Source organism: Dendrobates tinctorius, unplaced genomic scaffold (assembly GCF_039654945.1).
Source record: "Dendrobates tinctorius isolate UK_male_01 unplaced genomic scaffold, ASM3965494v1 ptg000164l, whole genome shotgun sequence".
NCBI classification, from domain to species: Eukaryota; Metazoa; Chordata; class Amphibia; order Anura; family Dendrobatidae; genus Dendrobates; species Dendrobates tinctorius.
The window spans coordinates 9,703,153-9,717,570 of NW_027361831.1; the positions used below are offsets into that span (position 1 = coordinate 9,703,153).

General features: G+C 40.6%; 1 protein-coding gene across 1 annotated transcript in view; it reads right to left on the reverse strand.

The window, feature by feature from the left end:
• The window catches only part of LOC141053001 (uncharacterized), a 151,239-nt gene that overhangs the window by 118,102 nt on the left and 18,719 nt on the right, over positions 1 to 14,418 (reverse strand). Inside the window, 8 exon segments of the mRNA XM_073550322.1 lie at positions 254 to 274; positions 412 to 504; positions 5,036 to 6,219; positions 8,264 to 8,354; positions 8,524 to 8,621; positions 8,701 to 8,824; positions 8,907 to 9,086; positions 13,511 to 13,660. Coding sequence (XP_073406423.1) covers positions 254 to 274; positions 412 to 504; positions 5,036 to 6,219; positions 8,264 to 8,354; positions 8,524 to 8,621; positions 8,701 to 8,824; positions 8,907 to 9,086; positions 13,511 to 13,660 — 1,941 coding nt within the window.

A 14,418-nucleotide genomic window follows, 5' to 3' on the forward strand; every position in this document is an offset into this window, starting at 1 on the left:
TTCACAAAGATCATGTCAGAGGTCAGCACATATGCATAGTTCCATACCTCGATGATTTTTTTGTTGGTGGCTCCTTCAGTACCCATGCTACAGGAACATCTACAGATAACGACCCAGATCTTATCTCTAGGCTGTATAGTGAACCACAAGTCAGATATGGTTCCTGCAACAATAAATACATTCTTAGGAGTACTACTAGACTCACGCAGCCAAACATCTTTCTTGCGCAAACAAAAAATAAAATTAGTCTTACCGGCAATTTGGTTTCTAGGAACTGGAGAAACAGATCTTGTTAAAATCAAAGATAAAGATACTACAGAGCAAGAAAGTGGTGTCATTAAGATGGGCCATATCTGTTCTCGGATCCATGACATCCCACATCCAAATGGTAGCATGGGCACAAGCACGCACCAGAACTTCAGAAGCACATTCTGGCAAACTGGGATGGATCCTTGTAAGAAGATCCGGATGCCGCCTCGCATGAAGACCTTGTTGACATGTTGGCTAAAAACAAAGAATTTGAGCAGAGGAGTCCCCTGGAGGCAAGACCCAGTGATCACTATAAAAGTAGTCGCCAGTGGGAAAGGATAGGGAGCCATGGTCTCCCAACACGTATTATAGGGATGCTGATCACACGAGAGAAATCAACGATCTTCAAACTTCAGGGAACTGAAGGCAGTGGAGAGGTACTCATGTCAACAGTAGCCCTAGTCCAGGACACCCATGTCAAGATATACTTGGACAATATGACAACAGTTTCCCACCTTTGTCGTCAAGGAAGTACAAGGCACAAGGACCTGAAGACAATATCAGCTAAAATATTCTCGTGGTCAAAACAACACCTTCTCTCCCTGCCTGCCCTGCACATAAAGGGTGTGTTAAACAGGCATATTTTCTGAGCATAACAGAAATCCATACAGGAGAATGGGGTCTAGACTCCCAGGTCTTTCAGATACTGAAAAGAAGGTGGGGCTATCCAGAGGTAGATCTCTTTACAAGTGGGCAGAACACAAAAGTGGATCAATATTGTTTACTAGATCCAGATCCTTGCTTAGGGGTAGATACATTAGCCCACCCATGGAGATTCAGACTGGCTTATGCCTTCCCGCCATTACCAATCCTACGAAGGGTACTTCAGAAAATAAGATTGGAAAAGATCAAGATAATCTTGGTGGCACCATTCTGGCCCAAAAGAAGCTGGTTCTGTACCCTTTCCAACCTGAGTATAGAGGGACTGATAGCGCTACCCCCGGTCAGAAGCCTCCTCCACCAGTGGCCAATCTTCCATCCGGATCCCGAGAAGTCACATCTGAGTGCCTGGCTTCTGAGTTCTCAATCCTGATGACCAGATAATTCTCAGAAGGGGTCATTAAGACCCTACAAAAAAAGCAGAAAGGCAGTAACAAATTCTATATACCAGAAGATATGGAAGTCTTTTATCTCATGGAGTGCACCCGAACAAGCTGATCCACACCAGCCGAACTTGGCTTGGATTCTGGATTTTCTGCAGGATGGACTAGGTAAGGGTCTCAGATCTAGCACCCTCAAAGTCCAGGTTTAGGCTCTAAGCTCATATTTTGACCAGATGTTAGTTGACCACCGATTGATTAGGTTTATGATAGCAGCATCTCGCATACGACATAGAGCTACAAATTTAGTACCATCCTGGGACCTCAATGTGGTCCTGAGGAGGCTCACACTACCACCTTTTCAGCCCTTATCATCCATAGACATAGACAGACCCTCCTGGAAAAAATCCTTCCTGGTAGCAATAACTACAGCCAGGAGAGTGGGTGAATTACAGGCTCTCTCGATCAACAAACTCTATATGAGAATCTTACAGGACCAACTTATCCTGCGACTGGATCCATGATTTCTTCCCAAAGTGGTCTCAGAGTTTCACAAGTCTCAGGAGATAATTCTTCCTGCTATCAAGAGCTGGGAAATAAGAAAGAAGAGTTCCACACTTTGGACATTTGGAGAACAGTACTCCATTATCTTCAGGTGACGAAATAAAACTAGGAAGGACCAAAACCTGTTTGTTCACCTTCGAGGACAGAATAAGGGGAAGAAGACTTCCAGATCCACGATCGCCATCTGGATCAAGAGAGCAATCTCTGAGGCATCTCACATCCAGGGCCTGCCACTGCAAGATAAATTTATGGCTCACTCTACCAGAGGAACCTCTGTCTCCTGGGCCAAGAAAGCCTGTGGTTCCATCGAGCAGATATGCAAAGCTGCTGCCTGGTCATCGGTCCACACGTTCTCTAAGCATTACAGGCTAGACCTGATGTCTGAAGAGGACTTAGCCTTCGGGAGAAAATTCCTCCGAGTTATAGTCCCTCCCTAAACAAACCTATTGGGTACTGCTCCGATGTGCTGTCGTGGGGGGGTTACTAGAGAAAATAGAATTAGACTTACCGGTAATTCGGTTTCTAGTAACCCACCACGACAGCACTTTGCTTAATTTTTGTTTTTCTCGGATAGAGAATAAAATATAATTTAAAGCATTCCTACTCCTGTGGTCATTTACAATAACAGTGAGGGTGGAGGATGTGGGAGGGGTTATTTAACCTCTTTGATATTTCCTGTCCTTATAAGGAAAGGGGTAACGTCCTCCGGTTACTATAAACCAAATTACCGGTAAGTCTAATTCTATTTTTTTGTTAAAACTTATCACAGGGGATGAATCTTGATGTTATACCTATGATACTGAAACAAAAAAGCAGTTCAGCCAGTGGAAGACCGCTTCATCACGCAAGACCAAAAAAAGGATGCAAAGTGGAATCCAATTTGAAGGCCATGATGGTTTGATTTTTCAACATCAAAGGAGTCATTCATGTTGAATTTGTTCCTCAGGGCACCACAGTGAACCAACATTACTATCTGCAAGTTGGGAAGCGACTGAGGCAGTGAGAAAAAAACGATCTGAAATGTGGTGATTGGGAGAGTGGCTGCTTCATCATGACAAAGCACCTGCCCACACAGCTTTGAAAATCAACCAGTTTTTGACCAAAAACGGCATGACGACGGTTTGTCACCCAGCGACTTCTTTTTATTACCAAGAATGAAGAAAAAATAGCTGGATGCACTTAATAGCATTAGCTCAGAAAACATAACATATTTAAAACAGTGGAAAAACGTTTGAGACAAGTGCATATCATCTAATGGAGAGTATTTTGAAAGTGAACAATGTTTTTAAGATTTTATCTTGAATAAAAAATACCGTAAGTAATTCTCCTTTATTTTTGAGTAATCCCTCGTACGATACCAAGCAAAATGGAGGGAAAAATCAAGGTGCCTGGCCACCCCGACCCACATTTCGCAGTGTGCTTCATTAGGGGTAAGTATGAAAGGTGGGTGCATGACCTTTTATATCGACATGAACCGATAAACACATAGAATTCATATTGCTAATGGGCTTTGCCACAAATACCTGCGTCGAAGATGGCCCTGGACACTAAGGAGCATGTTCAATAATGGTTACATGCTTTCATCACCTGATCTACCATATCATACTAGTTTATAGTGCATCGGTGGGAATGTTACTTAGGTAGTCAAAAAGAGAAGGGATTTAGTCATGCGACTTCTCATGTGATACCATTAATCATATACCAGTATTAAGAGAATCCATGATGACGTTGCATAAAACCATCAAAGAGAGGGCATGGGCCAACACAGTGACACAGTCAAGGAGTAGAGCAATACCACATCACAGGTTACTGCAGTTGGACACCATACAAATTTAAGTAACACCTCTGAGGTCTGTGTGCCCCCTGAGTTTCCCCAAGTGTCAGATTAAGTTGGAGGACACCTATCTTAGGTTATGATTATGCTTTAATGTGCCAGTTTCGAAGAGTCAGGTTACTGGGACAACCAAGCAAGTATTTAAAACCAAAGTCCCCTTAGATTCATTAATATGTCTATTGAAGTTTAGAGAAGCGAATTGGCTCACAAAATTGCTGAAAAAACTACTACCATACTTAGCACGGAAAGGGATTTAAAAAAAAATAAATTGATCACATCAGATGTTGAAATAAACAAAGAATGAATCACAGATGTAACTAGTAATTTGTAATACGAATATATTTAATATTATAATATAAATAAGTTAAAGATGTTCACAAACGGAGACTGAATTGTAAAGAACTGTAATGAATGGCAGATCGTGGAGATTGCGAGTTAGGAAAAAGAAGGTGGAGGAAATGGTTATTTTTGAGATAGGTTGGGGGATGTATTGCAATTCTCTTGTCCATATAGTAAATATATAAATACTGTATTTTGCAGACTATAAGACACACCCCAAATATAGGGGTGGAAAATAGATAAAAAATGTTTAAGTAAAATGGTGGTGTGTCTTATAGTCCAATTTTTCTATAACTTACCAGGGGTGGTGGCTGCGGTGGAGTGAGGTCCCAGGAGGCCAAGTCACCACTTAAGGAAGCTGGTGGAGGCGGTAGGAGTGGGGCGATGCTGCGGGTTCTGGGTTTGAAGGGGATATTTGGCGGTGTGAGACTGTGGGCCCAAGGGTTTAAGAAAATGTTGGTAGAGTCCACTTCCTATTGTTTTCAGTACGATGGATTTCAGGAAAATGGTGCCAGAGGTGGCAAATGTGCAGATTGATACCTCAGGAACCAGCTTCCTGCAGCAGTGACCTGACCTCCTGGGACCCCGCGCAAGACCAGCCTCCAGCCCTGGTAAACTTGGATAATAACATGCACCCCATTTTCCCCTCAAATTTTGGGGGAAAAAAGTCTTATAATCTGAAAAATACAGTATATCACTGTAAAATAATCAATGCACATGCAATATTGCTTTTTATTTGACTTTCAGACAACAGATGTCGAATAGTCACTACATATATTTTAATTTTAATGTATGGTTTAAATTGCTTTTCTCTTTCTTCTTTCTCTTTACTTTGACTTTCTCTGTCATGTGGTTTCTTGTATAATTTGTCAAAATATATGATTTCTCCCAATGAGAGTTTTTTTTGTTGGTTAACAAAATATTATTGGCAAGTAAACAATGTCTTTTAGGTATGATAATGGCTTCTTCCAGTGCGAGATTTTTGATGTTCAAGAAGATGCCATTTTTGGTTAAAACATTTCCCACATTCTGAACATGAATATGGTTTCTCCCCTGTGTGAATTCTCCGGTGTTTAACAAGACTTGATTTATTTGCAAAACATTTCCCACATTCTGAACATGAAAATGGCCTCTCCCCTGTATGAGTTCTTTGATGACTATCAAGATGTGATTTCCGAGTAAAATTTTTCCCACATTCTGAACATGAATATAGTTTCTCTCCTGTGTGAGTTCTCTGGTGACTAACGAGATGGGATTTCTGGTTAAATTGTTTCTCACATTCTGAACATGAATATGGCTTCTCCCCTGTGTGCGTTCGCTGATGTGTAATAAGATGTGATTTATGTGCATAACATTTCCCACATTCTAAACATGAAAAGGGCTTCTCCCCTGTGTGCAATTTCTGGTGTTTAACAAGAATTGTTTTCTTTGCAAAACATCTCCCACAGTCTGAACAGAAATATGGCTTCTCCCCTGTGTGAATTCTCTGGTGTGTAACAAGATTTGATTTATCTGCAAAACATTTCCCACATTCTGAACATGAATATGGCTTCTCCCCTGTATGAGTTCTCTGATGTTTAACAAGATGTGATTTATTTACAAAACAATTTCCACATTCTGAGCATGAATATGGCTTTTCTCCTGTGTGAGTTCTCTGGTGACTGTCAAGATTTGATTTCTGGTGAAAATGTTTCCCACATTCTGAACATGAATATGGCTTCTCCCCTGTGTGAGTTCTCCTGTGACTAATAAGGTGTGATCTCTGGTTAAAATATTTCCCACACTTGGAACAATAAAATCTTTTCCCTTCGGTGTGAATTTGTTGATGTGTAACAAAAGACGTCTTGAGGGAAAAAATACTTCCATATTCTGAACTTGAAAGTGGTTTCTTTCCTGTAGAAGCAGTTCTATTTTCAACAACTTTTTTGTGACTTTTATCTTTCTTAATAGTCTGTGATGAATCAGAAGATAGGACATGTTTCCAAGGATCAGATGACAGATCTTTGCTGTGAAGGGATGATAGTATTTCTGGAATAGTGGCATTCGTTTCAGTTATGTCTTGTGTGATTTGAAGGTTATGTGATTGAAAAATTGAAAATGTCAGTTTTTCCTCTGATCTCCTGGTACAGCCATCTGCCAAGAATCAAAAATAATATTTTCAAAATAAATATCCTTACAAATTATATACTGTATGTATACCATTTATAAAATATCCAAAGAAATTGTAAGTTATGTAGCAAAATTCAATTATTTACTAAGACAAAAACAGTTCACAATCTAACAGAAGACCTCATGGAATGAAACAGTAGAGGTGGTGTTCAACTGTTTGTTCACTCTGGCTTCCAAATACTGGAATAAGAAGCCACCAAAAATGTTATGTAGGCCAAAATGATAATAGTACAACTTCTACTTCATCCAAAAAACATAAGACCCTAGGTACATCCATCATTTCTCCATAAAAAAAAAAAACAGTTTCCATACTACTAGAAACCGAAAGACTTTTGAAAAGGAACATGGCTTCCATCAACCAACCCTGCAAAAGACACTCTTCAAAAGCCAAATGTCTTGCTAGCTTCTGAGCCTTGCAGTGTGCCCAAACCACAATGTAATATCTCCTTATTTTCATTGATGTAATGAGAAGAACCCACTTATGGGATGTGTGTCTCCTGAAGCATAATCTGGGGGCTATGTATTGGACACTAAAATGGCAAATGTGCAATCTTCTCTCTACAAATATCTACTGAGTGCTAATTTCCAGAACATGCTTGTGGGATCAACATAGTCACTACTATAGATGAATTCCATGAGGGAAATGGAGTCACCTAGCGAGGTTTTCTACCGTTCATGCACCTTAGCTGATGTGCAAATGGTGCCTGCAAAGTATCCCACCAAAATATGTATTCCAATAGTCAAATGGCTCTCATTCCCCCCTGTGTCCAAACAAGAGGATAATGGCAGATTCAGAAGACGTTGTAAAATAAATTGTGGGGTCTATTTTTTCTATTACCGCTTGTGAATATGGAAAAAAAAGGGGCTATATCAACATTTTAGCTGAAAAAAAAAAAAATAGCATTGATCTTTCTGTTAATTATTGTGATAAATTTAAAGGATCAAACTTCCTGAAAGTGGTTTATGATAGTGAAATTTTCTAAAATATAGGCTCCTGCAAGTCACTTAAAAAAAATTGATCCCCTCATAAATAGGTTTTATAGGTTGACTGAACGTATAAAAACTTTTTGAACTTTTAAGCATTTCTAACATCTGAAAGAAATAAAAGGAAGTTGAAAAATGCTGTCGATGTAAAGCAGAAATATGGTAAATGTTATTTATTAACTATTTTGAGTGGTAACACTGTGTTTTAGCTCAGGCTAAGCTACAGATCCCAATATATTAATAGCTGGGATAAGTAGAAGAAAAAAGCTTTGGAAATATGAGAATAAATTATTAAGTTTTTTTTTTCTTTTTTCCCCCTCTCTCCTCTGAGGACAAGAGTTAGGGATGGGTTTAAAAGATAAAAAAATATATTTTTTTATTATCTTTCTTAAGTTTTTATGTCTATTGTGTATATTTGAGTATATAAATAAAAAGGAAAGATTGATGACAAAATATTCACACTTGGCTCTCACTGCACATGGAATGGTGTCTCAATCATAAAAGCGAAGTTGGGTCTGAAAGACTGGACCTGGTCTTGTAGGGGCCCTATGAGCACATTCAGCAGTACAAAAGTGAGAAAAAGGTAGATTTATCCTATACGATTCCAGGATCCTAGGCAACAGCATCATTACCCTCCGCTTTCTCTTAGAGATCCACCATGCGGATAATGATTTTCTGCCCATGATTTTTTAATTGGTCAGCACTTTCTACATATGCTGTCATTTCGCTTTGCAGTTTCGAGATCTAGGCCGTTGGGGGGGGGGGTCAACATCTTCTAATTCCAGCCGATAGGCGAATCCTCCCAGCTGTAAGTTCTGGACTGTACAGGTCTCATTCCAACAGAAAGGCTTTCAATGAACAAAGTAATGGGTACAGTTTTAAGTGGAGGAGCATGATGGTGGTTTATTAGCAGAATGATGATCACATGGTTGTGATATGTCCGGACTACAACACTGATAAAGCAGCCACATCCGGTAACTGAGAAGAATCTGTGACTTCTCTGCATTTAGTGGTTACTACTCACCTGGACAGGTATCTGTAGGAATCTCCTCTTTACACCGGTCATCACCCCTCACATATATCTCTGTAGTATTAATATGGGTCAGATCTTCACCCTGAAACAATTATTGTAAAAGTCACAGACAGATGGAGAAGTCACATCTATGCTCACCTCTAATCCTGACAAACATATAATACTGGTGGATAAAACAAGACTGAGCACAAGACATTCACAGCCGTCTACACATCATAGGGGAGATCTCATGACACCTTCTCTCCATCTACCTGATGATCCTGAGGAACATCGGGATCTTCTTGTTTACAGTCCTGTGGAAGAAGAGGATGGGGAAATCTCTCTGGTGTTGTCCTCTTACTGGATAGAACTGGAGGAAACACATACAGGGACTGAATTCATTCCTTACATACAGATAATTCTAGGCCATGTGTATTTAGTCCTATTACCTGGTGATGTGAGGGACTGGGGAACCTCCATCATGATCTCCTTGTACAGATCTTTGTGTCCTTCTAAATAATCCCACTCCTCCATGGAGAAATAGACAGCGACATCCTGACACCTTATAGGAACCTGACACATACAATGATACCGTCATCCCCCGATTCCTTCATAGCGTTACTGTATAATGTCCCAGCATTCCCAGCAGTGTCACCTCTCCAGTCAGCAGCTCAATCATCTTGTAGGTGATTTCTAGGATCTTGTGATCATTGATGTCCTCATGTATCAGGGGGTGAGGTGGAGGCCCCGTGATTAGGCTCAGGGTTCGTCTCCATCCATCAGACACAGTGGCCTGGCAGTGCTCACTAGAGGTCTTCTTCACTACTGTGTAATCCTGGTTATAGAAAGACACATGAATAAATATCACTACAGACATTTCCAGAGTCCTCACCTCTCCAGTTCTGTCCATTGTTACTAAGGAAGGGTGGATCAAACTGCGGAGGATCAAACTGTGAAGGATCAAAATCGAGTTGAGTACCCGGAAATTTGAAGATGAGGTTCCACAAGAATTCAAAGAATCTGCAACATGATTAGCGGCGACTGCAAAGAAAAAAATACCTGGCACCATTTAACACACATAATGCCCTGTAACAATCCGATTACATGGTGCAGCACAGTCAATTAGGGGCTATCAAAGACAGTTTTAAACATAGGGGCCGCCTAACGAATGTTATTTTATGCCTGTACTGTATAGGGATAGGAAAGCTCAGAGCACACAGGATAGGGATAGATAAAGGCCTAATGTAATTGTGGTATACCACTTCAGTGCTGTTGTACCATAGTGAAATTGAGGGTGATGGTTTCAGTCTGTGAATAGAAATCCAAGATTCAAGTGATCTACAGTAAATTTTTGTAGCATCTCATCCCACTCAGTGTGTGACTTCAAATGATCACCTGTGATATGCTGCAACAAGAGCACTTCAATAACTTTTTTTTTTTTTTTTACACAGTGCCAGTACGCAAACATTGAACCACTCATTAAAGATTTTGCTACTAAATCCAAATTCTAAATCCAAGGCTTGTTTCTGTTTATAAATGAAAGTGTTTTCCCTTTGTTTTGAGATCTGCCATTTTTTTAAACAAAGAGGACTTACCCAAATCCTGAAACTTATACACAAGTGCTTACATACTAAACAGATAATGCTGTTTCACATGCTGATGGAGTGATGTAGTTCCTATTCAATGTGTGCCAGGATATACTCAGTTCATTTTCCAAATGCAAAGTCTGCACAATTCAATAGATTGCCAGTGGACCAATGTGAAAGAATTCCCACACAAAAGCACACTTGTACAACTTGCCACTACCATGACCAGCACCCTTGAGCCTGTTACACCAACAGCATGTGTGGCATTTCTTCCACCACAGCTGCCCAGAGGATGTTTTTGATGTATGTTGCCTGCACTGTGTATCGCCGATGCCAGCCACCTCATCTTAAAATGACCTCAACTGTTTGCCACCCTTGTGTGATTTCCAAAATTTGTCCAACACAACATCTTCATCAACATCCATGATTCGGGTGACAGTTGCCTTTGTGTGTAACTAGCCAGAGCTCTTGGCCCTCCACCTGATTCCCACCTCAGGATTTTCCCTGGCTCAGAGTCTTAGTATAGACTATATAGAGTGCGTTGCGAAAGTATTCGGCTCCCTGGAACTTTTCAACCTTTTCCCACATATCATGCTTCAAACATAAAAGATACCAAATGTAATTGTGGGACACAATTGTGAAGCTGAATGAAATTTATTGGTTATTTTAAATTTTTGCGGAAATTCAAAAACTGAAAAGTGGGGCAATATTATTTGGCCCCTTTAACTTAATACTTTGCTGTGCCAACTTTTACTTCGATTATAGCTGCAAGCTGAGGGCATTCAGCATGGCTGGTGGATTTGTCACACCGATGCAGACTAGGTGTGAAAAATCTTGCATATCAAAATATACATTACTCACAAAAAGTTAGAGATATTTGGCTTTAGGGTGAAATTTATGGAGAACATAAAAAGTTCACACAACAGTTATATTTTATCATGAAAGTAGGGCAACTAAGTAGAAGCATGTAATGGCAATTTCCTCATCTCAAACAATTTATTGAAACAAGAGCCAACAGAGGTGGGTATACCCCAATAAAAAATGTCAATGTCTCAATAACTTGTCATGTGGCCTTGAGCATCAATTACAGCTGGACAATGACATGCTCAAGCTATTCACAAGCAGAGTTAAGGTACTGTCACACTTAGCGATGTACCAGCGATCCCGACCAGCGATATGACGCAGTCAGGATCGCTGGTACATCGCTAAGTGGTCGCTAGTGAGCTGCCACACAGGCAGATCTCACTAGCGACATCGCAGGGGTCGGGGGTCGCTACTTACCTGTCACACTAAGCGATCCTGCGTCCTCCCACCCGGCTCCACGCGTCGCTCGTCGTCACAGCAGGAAGCACCGCAGGAAGCTGACGACGAGAAACAGTCCTGAACGTTCTCGCGCGATCAGCGATAACCAGCTGTGGAGCCGGTCGGAGGTAAGTATCACACACAGCGATATCGCTAGCAATATCGCTATAACGTCACAAGTTATAGCGATATTGCTAGCGATATCTCTTAGTGTGACAGACCCTTAAGTCTGCTGAGGCATGGCATCCCACTCTTCTTGAAGGGAGGCCCTCAGGTCTTAGAGGTAGGGTATGGAGTTACGAGCTGGAATTGTATGGCATTCACCATTCAGTTCCGAAGGGCTCACAATGAAGCGGTCATCAGTGTGGAATGTGGCCAAAGGGCATCCACTTCTCTGCCTTTCTGTGACTCTTCCAATCTCTCTGCATCTCAGTTGCAACCTGCTGATGACACTTTGTGGCATTCTAAGCTCAGTGGCCACTTCTGTCTGAGAACATCCTGCTTGAAGCCTCGTAATGGCGAGGTACTGTTGATAAATTGCTAGGTGTTGTCTTGGTCTCATGATGTAAAACTGTGAACAGCATGATGAGGACTGTTTAAATACCAATTGAACCACATTTGTTGGGCGATTTATGGATCAAACACCTGTTGTGAATTTTGCCATTAAGCTTCTTGTTAAAGAACAACAAGTTGTGCAAGAAGTACTGAAACATTGAACAGTTAAACACACGCTTTCAAAAGTTTAGAGAAGGTCAAATTCATTTCACCTGAAAAGGTTAGAGTGCATTTTAGGTTCATTGTGAAATTTTGCCTGAAAGCCAAATATCCCAATTTTTTTGTGAGTAGTGCATAAGGGATAGATCAACAGTACTATTTATGCTGGGAAAAGACTCATGTATGACGTCTCAGCTGTCGGGTGAGCCGGGATCAGGGGCTCCTTCCCTGTACCTACCACTAAGGGGGCACCCTAGCTTGCCCCATTCCCCAGGATACTTTTGAAGGTGAAGATGCCAGGGCCGCTACCATTGCTTTACCTCCTGAGTTAGTCCTCCCTTTGTTCTCTTCTCCCACCCAGGGAAGAGGGGCGCTACTGTGCACCGCAGTACAATAACCCGACAAATAAGGCTACACAAACATGGGTAACTGAAAATAGCAAGCATGCAAATATTCACTCACATATAACAGAGGAATGCACCATGGAGTGGAGGATGGGGGTAAAACCAAAGTAGAGGAGGGAATGGAATTACCACACTTACAAACCACGCAACAGTCACAGAAAACTCCTCCAAAACTCCTCATATTGACACCTCTCCTCTTAAAACATGCAGCAAACAGTAGCTCTTACATGGATTTGAATGAGGACCCAGATTATAAAGGGGATTGGAGTGTCTAACTGAGCTCAGCTGAGCGCTCAGTTTCCAACATGGGCGATTAACCTTTGCTCTGCCAAAATAATAAAATACCTTTATAACGAAGGAGAAGTGCTTCTTCTCAGCGCAGGAGTAGGAGCAATCAGACGCTGCGGTCTTCTGGCTCCTCTCTGTTGCGGTAACCCCGTGACATCATGCTTCTGTACCCTCAAGAAACAAGTCTTAAAAGCGGGCTCGTTTTTGTAAAAGCTTGGCGAAAAGCCATAATGTCTGCATGTTCAAAACAGAATAACTGTTTTGTCTGCAGAAAAAAAGTCTTTTGTGATTAACAAACCAGTTGCGAAGCCGAAAAAAGTGAATAATGTTTTTCACTTCTAATTGACAGGCCATTACTTCTTCACATTCAAAGCAGTATACTACACCTATTTTGTCTCCTTGTTAAAGGGACAATTTTTGGACAGCTTATGAAAAAGTTATCACTTCTTCCTTTGGCAAATTTCAAAGCTCTTTATATTGCCCAAACAGGGATAACTGTTGCACACAATGTAAAGAAAATGCCACAGCTTTTTCCATGTGCACCACCTGTGTATGAACAACAGTGTATACATCTGGCCAAAAAGGGATAATTTTTAGACTGTTTATAGAATTTAGGTAGCCTAAAAATTCTGATACTGCAGTATATTGTAAAATATGCTGTTGGTTACCATCTGCTTTCACCTAGGCAGATAGGTGGAAGTCATTTGGAAATTAAAGAGGCTGTGTTTGTATTACAGAGCTAAAAACATGTTAATTTGACTCCAATGAGAATCCTGTGTTCTAGACTTATTTTCCAGGCAATTAGCAGCATTTTATTTCTGTGATCTGCACTATTTTATTTTAAGTAAACTAAATTAAAAAAACCTGACAAATACAATGAATCTGAATTTCAAAAGATCCGCTCATCTCTAGTTATTAACATAGTTAAGAATGATATAATTTAATGCCTTCAGAATCTCTCTCACCTCTCCAGTAAGCCAGAAGAGGATCTCTAGGGTAAGATGTAATATCCTCTCCGCCATCTTTTCCCTGTTCATATACATCCTTGATGGGTCAATCAGGTAAGTTCTCTCATATAGAAGATCTCCAATGAAGGGATCTGATATTGAAGGAACCTGAATGGGAAAAAGATAAGCTGTTGTAAATCGATGCTGAGGCAGCTTGCACATCTTGATGTACTTTTTCTTTTTTTTTTTATATACAGTATATCATGCCTTCTTCAGGGGCTCAAAGAAAGGATTGTTAACCACAACAACCACCTGTAAAGTGAGCTTATAATATGATTGTATGTCATTTCTTTATCTGAATATTTCATTTTAGCGCTGCAGCCTTGCAGCGCTGGAGTCCTGGGTTCGAATCCCACCAAGGACAACATCTGCAAGGAGTTTGTATGTTCTCCCCGTGTTTGCGTGGGTTTCCTCCTGGCACTCTGGTTTCCTCCCACACTCCAAAGACATACTGATAGGGAATATAGATTGTGAGCCCCATCGGGGACAGTGATGAAAATGTGTGCAAACTGTAAAGCGCTGCGGAATATGTTAGCGCTATATAAAAAGATTATTATTATTGTTAGAAATTTTAAATCAATTATATAATCACCCCACGTTTCTGCTAGGTAGCACCTGTTACCCTCCAACGAGTCCATGCATCTCCAGTGACAGACTGTGCCAATTCTGACAGATGACGTCAAAAGAACCAATGTCTCCAGATGCACCTGACCATTATTCACAGCTTAATAATAAAAAATGTTTTTGTATTTTGTTTTAGAATGTAATGTCTTATCCCTGATGGTCTTAAAAGGGTTCTCTGAAAGTCGAATTTGGTCAGAAATGTAAATCTATTTAATGTAATAATCTAATGGCTTTTTATTATA